Below are 15,130 nucleotides of genomic sequence, written 5' to 3' on the forward strand. Positions count from 1 at the left end.
CAAAGCTGAAAATCTGCACTCCCTGGACCTTGGCAACATGAGTTTGCCGACCCCAGACTAGGTTAATGGAAGCCCATCGAGCCTGCCTGCCAGGATGCGGCATTAGCAGGCTGGTGAATGTGTCACTTAGGTGAAAACAGGTGGGCTCACAGGCTGACTTTAGGAAGAAACTTGCCTCCTACCTGAGCGGGGAGGAGAGGCTCGACAAAAGTCAGTTGTGTTCTCACTTCCAGGCAAATAGCTTTCAGAAGAGTAATGGTTTAATTAAAATATGTAAGTAAAATAAACCTGAGTAAATAAGAGGGAGGCAAGGTCTCTGCTAAACACAGCAGGAAACGTATGAAAATCTCTAAATAACTTTCGTTAAGAAAAGGCTGATCACCTGTGTAAAGATAATGGCAGAGTCTTACTAGGAGAAAATTAAAGAGATTTGAATAAATAAGCAGGAAGCTGTCACATACCAGGATAAAATCAGTGCATGCCCGAACCCTGTGAGGTTGTCTGTTCTTTCAGATTTAATTTTTAGATTAAATACAGTTTCAGTCAGATCCCTGATGAAGTTTTGGGAACATTACCAGTGATTGTACATTTTAGCTGGGCATGTAGACCCGTCACAGTGTAGGAAGGCTTTGGGACAGAGGCCTCCCTGGTGTCCACGTCCCGCTGGTGCGCACCTGGGTGTGCAGCTTGTGAGTGGCTGAGCCCCGGGCTGCCCCCCACCGGTACCCACCTTGTCCTTGATACAGGGACAGAGTTTGTCCAAGTCCCGAGGATACACTTAAAACCTGAGAAAATGTTGGTCTTGCTACGGTTACTTTCTGCTCCATGGAGCAGACCTCGTGGCCCTGAGTGGAACCCCGGCATTGGGGGTTGGACTGTGGGGTGCAGCGAGCACAGACCGGTGAGGAAGGGAGGGGTCCCTGACGGCGGGTGGGGGAAACGGGCTTCATGTTTGGGGTCACTCAAGTTGGAGCCTTACCACTCACCACATCCCAGCCTGAATTCCCGGCAGATTACAGACTGGAACATGTGGCCTGAGGCTGTGGACTAGCTGGAGGGCGGGCGGGGAATATCTGGGTTCAGGCTGGAGAGACGATGTGTCATCGTAAGTCCAGTCTGGGAAATCCAGAGTAACCATGGACCCTCTGACGCTAAAGACACATGCTCAGATGCTGTTCTAAGCATTGTGCATAAATCCACCTGTTCATGCTGACAGCCTCCCGTGAGCCCCAGACTGCTATCATCCGCATCTTACAGATGAGGACACTGAGCCACGGAGGGGCCAAGTCACGCTGTGCGTCAGCCACAGACCGAGAGCCCATGCAGGGCCCCGTGTCCCAGGGGCAGCCCTGACTCACCTCCATCTCCCTAACCCGCCTCCCCCAAGACAGGCAGGTCACAAGGTTGGGAGTCTTTGGAACCTGAGCAGCACGGCTGGTTCTGAAGCACGTGGTGGAGGGACGGCACATGGACAGAGATGGGTATAGCCCACACATAGAGGTCCTAAAACCCCACACGCGAACGGCCGAGGAAAGTAGGAAGAGAGATTTGCAGTCAGGATCGGTGGCTGACCCACGAAGGAGGTGCTGCTGTGTGGTTTGCTTTAGTTCCCTCCAGTCTCATTTTGAGGCCTCACGAAGGGTGCGGGGAAGAATGTGGATTTGAGGGGTAGGCGTCAAGAGAAGCAGAAATACATGCTCGGGCCCCTGGGGGGGGCAGGCTGGCAGTCACTGCAAAGTTAATGTGGGGTCACTGCACGACCAGCTGTTGCCGTCCCGGTGGGACCCTGGGTGTCCAGCCACGAGATGTGAAAGCCCACATGTGCGCAAGATCTTGTCCACGCAAGATCACCGAGGCATTAAGCAAAGCCGCCGGCAAGTGGGGGCGGCTCAGAGCCCATCTGTCAACGAAGCAAACCGCGGTCTAGCTGTTCACTGACTAGCATTCAGCCGAAGGACAGGTCTTGGACAGGCCACAGCGTGGACCAGCGCTGAACGCATCGCGCACAGCGCAAGAAGCCAGACATAAAAGGCCACGTGCGGTGTGATTCATGTACAGGAAACGTTTACAACAGACAGATCCACAGAGGCAGAAAGTCTGCCAGGGGGCTGGCGCGGAGGGTGGCAGTGACCGCTGACGGGTAGGGGCTCCTCCTGGGGGCGAGTCTTCCACATGGGCGGGGTGATGGCGTTGGCCACAGAAAGGCGTGACCTCCGCCCTCTGAAAGTGTGATTGTGTGGCGTACAGGCTGGATCACGGTGAAGCCGCCACGAGCAGACAGGAAGATGGGCATGTCCTTATGGCCAGTCCTGGTCCCCTGGCTTCGGGACGGACAGCGGCCTGGCGGGGCTCCGCGCCAGTGCAGGCACCGCCTGGTCCAGCTCAGGGGCCCAGACCCTGTCTCGCAGAGGTGACCTCCCCACCGTGAGTGGCCGTCTTCCCCACAAGTGGACCCAGAAAGGAGACCAGGGAAGGGGTTTGATCCTGAGTTTGCAGGGCCTGCCCTCCCCACTGCGGATGGCACAGTGTCGGCCTGAGCGTTTCTGGTGCCGTCTGTGAAGAGCGCCTCCCGCCCGCTCTGTCATCTCCGCGTCCCCTTTGATCCCACCCGCCTGAGAACGTGGGCTGAACGCGGGCCACAGGTGTGCTGCCGGTGGCTGAGGCTCTGATGTTGGCCGGGGTCCAGCGTGGGGCCGGCAGGGGCACCTGCCCTGGATTAGCGCAGGCGAGGGACTAACTTCAAAGCGGGCGCTGCCTTGGGGCAGAGACCAAGCGGACAGGAATCCAGGCTGCAAAGCCTGTCCCGCGATTGTCAACACGCTCTTCGGAAAAGCCGCCTGGCAAGCCGGGCTGTTGCAAACACACAGGAGACCTTAGGGAGGATGAAGGCCAGTCAGTGCTCCCTCAGACAGAGGGCTGGAGGTGCCCAGCAGGGGCGCAGGGGGCGGGCGCAGGGAGGCAGTGAGGTCATGGGCGGGGCTGAGCTGGACTCAGCAGCAACAAGGACACACGTTAAGACGGATGTTGGGGGAGGGCTCGTGGCGGCTCGGCCCTCACCCTGTGTGCTTGCCCGCCGGTCCTCCCTGTCTGCATCCCGTCTCCCTGCCCCCCTCGCGTGCCGGTACCCCCAGTATTGGCATGCACGCCGCCCTTCAGCCCCCCAGCCGACGCGGGGGACCTGACTCGGCGTCTGTCCTGGGACCGCCGGGTCTGTTTTGCAAGTGGGAGTCTGATTAGCACCCAAACGTGCTGACTCGAAGATTCAGTGAGTTCCCGCCCCCCGTGTGGGCCGTTGGCAGCCCTCCCACCTCTCGCTGGATCCTAACCCGCTCAACGAGAAGCTCATCTCGTGGCCTATCTGCTCAGACGCCGGGAGAGGTGGCCGGCTGGCCTACAGGCCTTGTAGATAGGGACATCGGCCCTGGGGTCACCCGGCCGCTCCCCACTGGCTCCTCGGGCCTGTCCCTGTGCTTTGGGGGGTGACAACACACAGCAGTGCCCGGCTGCTCACTCTGGTCCCCAGGGGGGTTGACTGCTTACTAGGGGAAAGGGATGCACTGTGAGGCCGCAGGGCAGGGACAGGGGCCCCAGCCTGGCTAGCTTGGTGCCCCGTCCGGGCTGACCCGTGCATCAGGCCCTGCCACCCCCTCACCAGGGCACCGCGTGGTGCCTGCAGATGCGGCTCAGGGAAGGCCCGGCCAGCACCGGCCTTCGGCCCTCAGCCTGACACGTTCCCCCGAGCTGACGGGCCTGGTGTGTGTCTCGTGTCCTCGTGGCCAGCTGCCTGGGTTTGGGGGACATTTCACAGAGGAGGGGCCTCGCACCTGACCCTGTGGGCTGTGGTTTCTGGGGGGTCAGGTGCTTCTCTTTGTGCCTACTAAGTGCTTCCGCAGAAGCAGGAGACAACGGAGCCGCCATCCCCAGCAAATGGCCAGTGTCACCTGCTGGACAGCGGCGGACAAGCGATAGAGGTGGGGGAGGGGACAGACGTCCTTAGAACAGCCGCCATGACCAGAATATCAGTTCGCAGGTGCATCTGGGGGACCTTGGCCGGGGGATCCCGGGACACCTGTGTCTCCAGGGTGCTGTCTTCACACCTGGCCTGGGGTCTGTCTCTGGCCTTTGTGGCCGGCCCAGCCACTGTGAGGTCTCGGGTGCTCTGTGCTCTGCACACTGGAGTGTGTGTTCATGGGGTCGAGGTGCCCAGCTTCCCACCTCACAGCATGGTAAAGGGGACATGTCTGCGCAGCTGGGGGCTCCTCCGGGAAGGGTCGTGTCCCTCCCTCCACGGGGTTGGGCCTCTTAGACCTTCCAGGCTGAGGATTCGGCCCACGAGCTTCGTCTGTGGGAGCCCGCTGACCAGATGTGGGGTGAAGGAGAACCCCCACGAGGGAACGTCCGGAGGGTAGCGGAGTCAGACCTCATCCTCGTCGGGGGGAGGAGGTGGGGCAGGCGGGTGTCTTGGGCCACCCCTCTCCATCCCACCTGTCACCTAAGCGTCAGCTGTGCCTTCCGGAAGGCCCTCTGCCTGGTGACTTGAGTAGAAAGGGCCCGTCCTGCCGAGGGTTCAGGACCCACCCTGGGCACCTGCTCAGCTCCTGCCCTGCAAGGCCTGGCCTGGCTTCGAGGCTCCAGGGCCGGCCCGGCCCTCCGGCTCCTCAGAGGTGCCAGGAGATTCCAGGCAGGGCCTGGTGGGGAGGGGCACCTGTGATATCGGGGGGAGGGGCACCTGTAATATCAGGGGGAGGAGCACGTGTAATATCAGGGGGAGGGGCACCTGTAATATCGGGGGGAGGGGCACCTGTAATATCGGGGGGAGGGGCACCTGTAATATCAGGGGGAGGAGCACGTGTAATATCAGGGGGAGGGGCACCTGTAATATCGGGGGGAGGGGCACCTGTAATATCAGGGGGAGGGGCACGTGTAACATCAGGGGGAGGGGCACGTGTAATATCGGGGGGAGGGGCACCTGTAACATCAGGGGGAGGGGCACGTGTAACATCAGGGGGAGGGGCACCTGTAATATCAGGGGGAGGGGCACGTGTAACATCAGGGGGAGGGGCACCTGTAACATCAGGGGGAGGGGCACCTGTAACATCAGGGGGAGGGGCACCTGTAACATCAGGGGGAGGGGCACCTGTAACATCAGGGGGAGGAGCACCTGTAACATCGGGGGGAGGGGCACCTGTAACATCAGGGGGAGGGGCACCTGTAACATCAGGGGGAGGGGCACCTGTAACATCGGGGGGAGGGGCACCTGTAACATCAGGGGGAGGGGCACCTGTAACATCGGGGGGAGGGGCACCTGTAACATCAGGGGGAGGGGCACCTGTAACATCAGGGGGAGGGGCACCTGTAACATCAGGGGGAGGAGCACCTGTAACATCGGGGGGAGGGGCACCTGTAACATCAGGGGGAGGGGCACCTGTAACATCAGGGGGAGGGGCACCTGTAATATCGGGGGGAGGGGCACCTGTAATATCAGGGGGAGGGGCACGTGTAATATCGGGGGGAGGGGCACGTGTAATATCGGGGGGAGGGCACGTGTAATATCGGGGGGAGGGGCACCTGTAATATCGGGGGGAGGGGCACCTGTAATATCGGGGGGAGGGGCACCTGTTCTATGGGGGGGGTCGCCCCTCCCTCCTCACCCTACCAACCCAGGGGCTCCTGTGCCTGGTGAAGAATCAAGCCACCAGGCTTCAGCACTGAGGCCACCGAGGCCTGTCCACGGGACCCTCCCTGGTTCTCCAGGCTGCAGGACGACCAGGGAAGTCAGATCCCGTGGCAGAGAGACGGTGGAGGCCCAGGGTGGCTGGATTTCAGCCAAGTCCAGCCCCTGCCCCCACTCATGGCTTCCTCCCCTCGAGGCCTTGGGTAAATACCCTCTGGGGGGGCAGTAGGCAAAGTCACTGTCTTTGTCAGAGGGAGACTTGTACGTGTGAGCATTCACAAAGCACTTCGCACTCGAACGTCCTACGTGGGATTCTCACTGCAGCCCCGCGAGGCAGGGTGGGTGGTGTTCTCTCCAGGCCTGGGACCCCAGGCCCAGTGGTTCTGGAGCCCTGGTCACTCAGGGCACGACTTGTGACTTTCAGTCGTCCTGTGTGGTCATCCATGCTGATCAGGGGGACATAAGCCAGCAAAGCACACACGTTTGCTATTTTCAGTGGATGGACCTGCATGCTGGCGTTTGTGGGAATGACCCAGGTCCTAGAATTAACTCTGTGCTCCGTCTCAGCAAACAATCGGTAATTCGGGGCAATGGCGGTGCCTTTGCTGGGTGGCTTAGGGTCTTCCATGAAGCAGGGAGCCCTGTCGGGGGGAGCCCGGTGTAGCCTAAATCCCGGCCCACCTGCCCCGGGCCCGCCGACCCCCGTGTAATGGTGGGGTGCCTCCTCCCACCAGCACCGTGGGGAGGCCCTACCTCCGCTCTCACAAAGGGAGGGGTGCTCGTCGGGGGACGGGAGCCTGTGTCTCGACAGGACCTGAACCTGGAAATGCCCACGGAGGCCAGGGTGTGTGCCACTGAGCCCCGCTCTGCCACAGGAGCCGTTCCAGGAAGGGGCCTGGGAAACGCAGGCTGACTGGCTGGGCTGTTAGCATCTTCCTGGGACAGTTCGGGCCACTCCTGGTCAGGAGTCCTTCTGTCAGCTGTCTTTCTGCCGTGGGCTGAGCAGCAGAGCCTGCGGCTTCCCAACCACCCTTGTTTCACCATGAGGAACCCACGGCGCCCGGCCTGGCCCTGCGGGTGCTCGGGATGGACGGTCTGTGGCCGGGGGCAGGACCCCGGTGCCTCCTCTGCGAACAGTGAGTCCTGGGGAAGTCAGCTTGGCTCCAGGGCTGGGTCGTCCCCTTCGAGCCTTGAAACGGCCTCGGAGCTGCCCTCGCGCCACTCCGGAGCAGCAGGCCGGAGCAGCGTGCACACGGGGCCCGGGCCGAGCCGAGGCCCCTTTGCACTAGAGCCCAGGCTCTTCACCGCCCTGCTCTGAGGGCCCTGAAGCCACAGCCTGTCCTAGTTTCAGTGTTAGAGACACTTGCGTGGTGCCGGCTCTAAGTCAGGAACCCGCGAGGCGGGGAAGTGTTTACTCGGGGGGAAACTGAGGCAGGCAGCGGTGAAGTAACCTAGGACGCCCTGATAGCAGCGTTGGGACCCCGAGGTGAGCCCTCACCTGGCACTAAGGCCCTGGGATGGCCGCGCGGTCGGGCCGCAGGAGGGACCTCCGGGCCTGTCAGCTGAGGGCACGGGGAAGGCTACCTGCTCCCAGCCTCCTGGCCCAGCCCCCTCCAGGCTGGAGCCTCGTCCCCACGAGAGGCCGGGGTGGGGACCTCGCATCCCCTGGGACCCGCCCCAGCACGCTGCAGCGTGAGCCCGGGAGGCAGCGAGTCACACGGCGGGAGCAGATGACGGCGTGTGGACGCGGTGAGCAAACGCAGGGGGTGCTCGAGCACGCCCCACCCGGCCCAGACGCACCTGCTCAGATGTCAGGGGAGAGGGTATGGGGCGGGGGCTTGTCTGAGATCGTGACCTTGCCGGGTTACCAGAAGGGGCTGCCCTGGGCCACGTCATGCTGTTTGATTTGTTTTATTTAAAAAACCGAACAGCAAACCATGGCCACTCCGGCCACTCTTGTGAGCTCAGGTTTGGGGAGGACACGGGGTCCAGGCTCCCTTGCACGTGGACCAGCCGTGCAGCCTCAGGGAACGGTCCCAGAGACACAATCACACGGATGATGGGACACGGGTGGGAGGATGCGTAGCCTTTCCAGAAGCTTCTGCCCTGGTTATGTCTTTATCTTTCCCATGGCAACGGCCATTTTCATCCCAAGCCTGTCAGAGCAGGCTGCCACCACCTCCCCATCTCACGGTGCCCATGTGTCTGCTGTTTATTAGGACCCTTTGTTTGGGACTCTCAGTCCAGAACCCTGGGCTCCTTCCTACAGAACACTTGTCCAGACCTGACAGGAAACACCAGCTTTTAATGAAGAACAGAGAATAGTGCTCACTGGACTCACAGGGGCTGGACAGTTTCATTTTGTTTTTTAAACGATGCTTTGTAGCGTCGAGAAGCCCGCCCGCCGCCGTGAAGAACACACGCCTCTCCGGGGTGGGCGGAATGACCCCCTGGGACGGGAGCCCCGGCGTGCCCCCCAGGGCCGTCGCAGGCGGGCGGGTGTCTGGTGTCAGCGAGAATCCTGGGGCCGACGGGGCTCAGGAACCACCTGCTCAGGACCCTTCCCCAAGGACACGGGGTCGTGGCTGGAGGGACCCCACCTGCTGACCCGGGGACTGTGTCCTGGTGGCAAGGGGTCTCCCAGCAAGGGCATGCTCTCGAGAAGCAGGGACATTCACAGGGGACTGTCCCCTCCACCCGAGCTGTCCCCAAGCCCAAGATGGCCGTCAGAGTCCCTCCAAGCCAGGGGCCACGGGCTGAGCTTGTCCCTGAGCTGGTGGGGGCCCATCGTGCAGGTGTGACGCATGTTTCTTGTCGCGGGAGCCCGGCCGTGCAGTCCCCGGGTGAAGGGCACCTGCCAGGATGCAGGAGGGCTTCCCTGGTGTCCCCCGGGTGGGGGCAGCCGACGTCAGGATGAGACCGAAGCGGGTGTTCCCGAGGAAGGGAGCCAGAGGCCAGCGAAGCCAGCTGGAATGTCCTTCCTCGGGCAGAGGCCTGCACACCGTCGGTTTCCGTGGAGCTGTGGCGGCCGGCACAGGCCCTGAGATGGGCCACCACCGAAGGTTCCCAAGCTGCAAACGCATCTGGCTTCCCCGGGGCCAGAAGGGCTCTGGCTGGCTTCTGCCAGTGCCCGTGAGGACTCTGCCTCCAGGCCCCACTGGACGCTGCCGCGGCAGCCCCGACCGCAAGCATGAGTCCCTGTCACCGGGCCTATGGAGGAGCTGTGGGCTGGGCCAGCACTGCGGGCATCAGGCTGTGCGTCCCTTCCTGGGGTCAGGCGGATGCCAGGGAAGCAGGCCCGGGCTCTGACCCCTGCAGCGCACCCTCTCCACACTGTCCTCCTGCCCTGGGCCTCGAGGCAGGAGGAAGGGGACAGGTGGGTGCCGATGAGGGAAGCCAGACCTGCGTCTGCATCTGCGTCTGTCCGACAGGCTGGGCTCGGGGCTCTTCTGTCCAGTCCGGGTCAGCCTTTGGTGGGGAAGCCCGGCCCGAGCAGAGAGGAGCCTGGGGACTCCTCAGCTCTGCTGTGCTTGGTGTCTGTCTCCTGGGCCGCCCAGCAGCAGCAGGAAGCGTGAGGCCGGGGTATGTGGAAGAAGATGGGAAGCAGCATCAGCTGGGGGCCGGGGGTCCTCTGGGGCAGGGTGGGGAGCCAGCGCTGGGTGCACCTGCTGAGAAGCCGGTTGGTCCACTGAAGTCGGCACAGACAGACGTGAGGACACAGGACAGGCTTTGGTGTGCGAACTGCTCCGGGTGGGGACCGTGGAGCTGCAAAGGCTTCCTGGTGGAGGGGCTGGGGGCGCGGACAGCACCCAGCTCCTGGGCCCGAGCCCCTGGACTGCCCTTCTGCAGCAAGGCCAGTGTTGTAAATCATGCACACCAGCCTTTGCACCAAGTCTGGAAAGGGCCTCAGAATCCTCCTGAACCCGGCCCACCAGCCAGGAGAGGAGAAAACCTCCCGCTGCCCGGGTCCGGTCTCGCAGAGGAGACAGGCCGGCCTCATGGGCCCACATGCCTGCACAAGACCAGGAGGGGATGCCTTGCTGGGTGCAAGTCAGACGCGGCCTCGCCCTCAGGCAGGACCTGCCGCCTGCTCCTCCAGGGACACTTTCCCCAGCAGCCCCTCCTTCAGCACCTGCCGGGCGGGCGTGCTGTGTCCTGGCACAGGGCCTTGGGCTTGCCGCTCTGCCCGGGCTCACTGTTGTTTCGCTACAGGTTTCCTGGGTTCCGGGACTATTCAGAACTATTTTGGTAATTAAAATATCTGTGCTTAGAAATGCTGGGGCCAGTGGCTGCATTACCTAAAATCCATGGTTAGTGAGCCAGCGAGTGGCAGGGGCTTCTGGGAGGAGGCGCCTCCCCTGATGATGATGGCCGTGTCATCCTGACCCCACGTTGGGGAGGGTGGCTGGCCTGCAGAGGCCTGGTTCCTGAGACCGCTGTCTGCCCTCCAGATCCGAGGTTCCAGGCCCTGTTCCCGCCGCCCCACCAGCGTCCCCTGCCGTTGTCCCTGGTGGTCCTGCCCCTGGGACAACCTGTCCCACCAGCTGCCTGGCCCCACGGATGGTGGGGAGACCCCAGGCCCAGAGCTGCGGTGGACACCCCACTCCCGTCTGGGGAGGAACGGGTTCATGAAGCTCCAGAAGGCTCAGCTGGGGCACCAGCACAGACCACTCCAGGCCCCCGAGGAGGAGTGTCACCAGCTCCTGGTCTCCGTGGCAAGGAAACCTGATTCCTGTCTTATCTTGAGGAGGTGGGGCTGGGGAGGGGGGTGTCCCCGGGCCCTGCAGCACCCCAGCTCCCTGGTCCACAGGGAGCAACTGACCCCCTGGAGCTGTGACCCTGACGTGGAGCTGGCTCTGTGTGCTGGTGGACGTGGGGCCTGACGGAGGCGTCCTGAACAGCAGGCAAACCCAGGCCTCCCTTCCCCGTGGGAGGGGCCCAGCATCACCCCATGGCCGCTGGGACCTCCCAGTTGGGAAGCACTCCACGAGGGCCCTGAGCGTCCTGTGGCTCTGCTTCTGGGGTGGGGGGGAGGGGCTGATGTTGAAATCCACGGAATCAATGACCGTGCCGGTGAGGTCAGGTGTCTGGGTGCTAGCAGGCGCGGGGGTGTGGGGAGGCAGTGGCCTTGGGGAGATTAAGGGACATGAGTCAGGCTGCTCTCCTGGAGAGGCGGGCTCCGTGCACGGGTCATCCAGCATGGGGTACGGCCCCCCACTGCAGCGCTGTCCCGTGGGGTCCCCACCCGGCCTTGGGGGGTAGGGCTGTGGGCACGGTGAGCAAAGCAGGAGGAGATGATGCATCGTAACGGAGGCTCTAGATGCCAGGTTTCCCCCAGGGTCCCAGGAGAGTGACCGCCGTGGAGACCAGCCAGGGGCCGGTGTCGCTGGGGACCATGAGCGAGTCCTCCCCTAGCCCCACGGAAGTCTTGGCATTGCTCAGGAGCTGCTGGTGCAGCCCCTGCTGCGTGGGCCACGTGGAAATTTGCACCCTGTGAGTCGAGAGGGGGTGGGTCTGAGAAAAGACACGGTTAAAGGATCAGGCCTGTGTGCGGCTCGTGGCAGGCTGGGTAGGGCGGGTCATCCCCCATGAGGGTCGCCTCAGCCCCACCCGGGAAGCCGGCACTGACAGTCCCTGTTGCGGCTGCGACTCATTCAGGAGAATCCAGACCGCAAGACTGGAAGTGCTAAAACCCATGGCTCTAAGAAGCTGCTAGTATGCGTGCAGCGACCGCATTGCTTAAAGCAGCGGTGGGGATCCAGATGGGCATTCACCGTGCTCCCTGCATGAGAAAGAAGACCTCGTGTGTCTGGTGTAACACACAAAGGCGGGAGACGGGTGGAGCCGGGACGTGGGCCACCCTGTGGACGTGTGCGTGGCCACTGGTACAGGACCCGCCCTGTCCGCCTGCTAGCACTGCTAAAGAGGGGAAGGAAATAGGCTGGAATTTTCAAAATAGTTACCTCTGTCTGGAAATGGAAATGTAGGTGGATTTTGTTTTTGTTTTCTGTTCATCGCTCTTTCTCCTGTCACCTGTGAGTACGATTTGTACAATTCTAGAAATAGAGAAAAGTAGAGTCAGTGCATCCTTCCTCGGTTAACCCCGTGGGGGCTCATGCGTGTGTGTGCTGGAGGGTCTGCACCTGCCTTCCCCAACCTGGCTGCATGGGTGGGGGGCACGGCCCCCGCGTGCTCCAGGAAGCGCAGGGAGTGACCCGGGACCAGTGGGCGCGCAGGGTCCAGGCCAGGTGAGGGTCCCACCACCCCACCTTCCTGGGCTGGGCACAGAGCACGCCGTGGGGCCTCTGCTAAGATCGGGGCGACTGGAGGTGGAGGGTGTGGACCAGATTCAGGGTCAGGATCCACGGGCTGAGTTGGGGCAGCTGGTCAGATGAGCTGGACTGGGTTGCGCAGTAGCCCCCCAGAAAGATGTGGCCACTTGGAACCTGTCAATGCAGCCTTATTTGGAAATAAGGTCTTTGCAGATATGATTAAGTTAAGGGTCTTGAGATGGGGTTGTTCTGGCCCTGGCTGGGCTCTAAATCCCGTGACAGGCGTCCTTGTAAGAGAGACCAGGGCGAGGTTTGGGACGAAAAGGAGGGCCACGTGACAGGTGCAGGACAGATGCAGCCACGAGCCAGGGAGCCTACGTGGCAGGACTTCCTGGGACTCTGGGATGCAGGGCCCTTGGGGGACCTGCATGCCACCTCACCTCTGTGGCCTCCCGGTGGCTCCACGGGTGTGTGACACATGCATTCCTATCACTTATCACCGTGCAATTATGCAACACCTGCTGTGTACATGGCACAGGGCCGAGGATACGTAGGTGGTGTCCTGAGCCAGCAGTGCTCGGGGCGTGAGCCCTCTCTGGTCATGCCCAGGCCAGGGGGGCCAGGTCCCCACCATGCACAGAGGAAGGCCGGTGTTTCCAGGAGCCGCTCCGTGTGGCAGGTGTAGCCTGAGTCTAGTGTCACGTCCTCGAGCAGGTGTGCAGGCCTGAGTCGGGGAGAGAGGAGGACCGGCCTCTGGGATGCGCTGTGCCCCGTGCACGAGGCCAGACAGGTGGGCGTGTCCTGGGCTTGTCCGTTCCCAGTGAGGACCCTTGGTGTCTATGGGGCTGACGCTCTCTTCTCTCTGTCCTTCAGGTCTCCTGACAAACGCAGCCCCAGAGGGGCCCCGGGAGTGGCCACACCTCAGCCACGGTCCTCTGTCTGCCGTGGACTCCACCTGTTGTCCGCTATCTGCCCGCCCTCCGTCTCTCTGTAGCCCGCCCGTCAAGGACGGCCCACTTCCTTGGCGTCCTGAGCTGAGCGTGTCCGCCACAGCGAGGAGTCTGGCCTGGGCCACACAGCGGGGGCCACGCTGGGCATCTGTGGCAGCCTGGCTTCACCCGCCCTCCCTGGCCACGGCCTGGGCTGTGCTCTCCGAGGAGGACGAGGTGGCAGCCACAGGGGCGACCACCCAGCCAGCCCGGGAGAGGAGGACAGCGCCGGGCCCAGGGGAGCACGGGCCCTCGGGCTCAGAAGAGGCCTCTCCTCGCCCCCCAGACTGTGCGAATCACTTTTATTTTCGTACCCTTTCAGTATACCCAATAGACCAAAGAGCAAAATCTATTTTAACTTGGACTCGCCCTCACCGTCAGAGTCCCTGGGTTCGCCGGGGGGACGCGGGGGCAGAGACATGCCGGCGGCCCCGGTGGGACGCGGAGGGCGGCCCCAGCACAGGTGTCACCTCCACGAACACTGCGGGGCGCACTGAGAGGGGCCGAGCCTGCGGAGGACACCACGGCAGCCCTGCAGGCCCCGGCCAGTGATGCCCCCACGCGGACCCCGCGGGCCAGCGCCGCTCGCCGGGAACACAGACCACCGCACACACCCTGCTCCTCTGTACTTAGATGGACTTGACCGACTAAAATCACTTTCTGTTTTAACCAGTTAAACATGCCTCTCTACAGCTCATTTCTGATAGTGGGATAATCCAGTATTCGCCAAGAGCATGTTGGGTCTCCCGTGACTGCTGTCTGCTCGACACACCATTTAGCTCCAGAAAGCAAATTAAAGAAACCTAAAGTAACACTTGTTTGGAAGAGATCATTAAATGTATTTTGCAAAGCCTAAAGTTATATATTTAACAGTTTTTATATGTTGTATATTTGTAGAAAATCCTATTTAACAATTAATGTGGTAGCCCCCGGTCGGCCCGCTTGGCAGGCGGAGCGCTGGTGTCTCTGAAGGGCTCCGGGGTGGGCACGGGGAGAGCCGGTGCGGTCAGGCAGGACTCCGGGGACAGCCGCCGAGGACGTGCCTGACGTCCCAGGAGCCGCGGCGGGTGCCCGTGAGGAGGTGGCCTTCCTCACCCGCCTTGGGCCCGGCTCGGTGAAGGCCGAGTGCGCGATTTGTCGGTCACACCCCTTCCGACGGATACCGTGTCCCTTATGTGACCCTCCCCCACGGGCAGATTCTGAGGCCGCCGCCGCCGACCTCCTCTCCTGGTCGATGTCCCGCTCCCTCTCTGTCTTCACGTCTGCCGCCGAGTCACTGGGGCAGGCCGCCCTGCAGAGAATGGCAGGCGCCTGACCTTCCCGCACCCTCCCCGGAGCACGGGGTCGCCGGGCCCAACGAGCAAGGGACAGTTCCGCGTCTCCGTCCCTGGACCAGGCCGTGGTCCCGTGGGGTCCTTCATTCTCCTGAGTTTGTGCAGAACTATACTACCTGACGGTCCAATTAACAGGCGCACTATGCTAGTTCTATGCTACTAAAAAAAAAAAAAAAGAAAGAAAGAAAAAGTAAAAAAAAATAATAATAATAAATATATAGAAGCTGTCCCAGCAACCCATAGACTAAAGATAGGAGAGAAGACCCATTTATTTAAGACCCGTTTCGATGTCCATGAGTATTTAATTTACCCTTCCAGTCACCACACATTCAGAGGCCTGAGTGTCTGGAGGGAGAGATACGGTGGGTGCTGGGCTCCCAGCGCAGACGGGGCAGTGGCCGTGGGGGGGTCTCTGCCACCTCCCTGAGCCTGTGTCTTCCCACGGCAAGTGTAGACCCCTTTGGAGGCAGACACTGGAGGTTTAAGATGTTACAGCGTTTTTTTCCTTGTTTTACAGTATTCAATTTTGTGTTGATTCAGCTAAATTATGAAAATAAAGAAAAAATCCTTTGGTAAGCATGGCTTTTGTTCGCGGGCTGGGGTGTCCTGGGAGGGGGCCATGGCAGGCGTGGCTGGCAGGGTCCTCCTTCCCGGGCCTGCCTGGACCTGTCCGGTTCTTCTGGGAGCCCCTCCCTGGCGAGTGGACAGCACCCGGCCTCCAGCTACTTGGGGATCCCCCCACCCTGTGTGTGAGTGCCCACCCCCTCCCACACGGCGGCCAAGTCCCGGACACAGAAAAGTAGAACCCCAAAGGAGACCCATGTCAAAAAGATTTCCCCTTTCCCGGGAAATCTGCTCAGA

General features: G+C 61.7%; 1 protein-coding gene across 1 annotated transcript in view; it reads left to right on the plus strand.

Annotated features, from left to right (window-relative positions):
• TAFA5 (TAFA chemokine like family member 5) overlaps positions 1-13,712 on the plus strand; it is a 192,125-nt gene extending 178,413 nt beyond the window's left edge. The window contains exon 4 of the mRNA XM_028115681.2: positions 12,820-13,712. Within this exon, the coding sequence (XP_027971482.1) occupies positions 12,820-12,828 (9 nt within the window). The 3' untranslated portion in view covers positions 12,829-13,712. The remainder of the gene's footprint in view (positions 1-12,819) is intronic.
• Positions 13,713-15,130: the final 1,418 nt, after the last annotated feature.

This window comes from Eumetopias jubatus, unplaced genomic scaffold (assembly GCF_037043125.1).
Source record: "Eumetopias jubatus isolate StellerSeaLion01/CBP00866 unplaced genomic scaffold, mEumJub1_p1.0 scaffold_8, whole genome shotgun sequence".
NCBI lineage: Eukaryota > Metazoa > Chordata > Mammalia > Carnivora > Otariidae > Eumetopias > Eumetopias jubatus.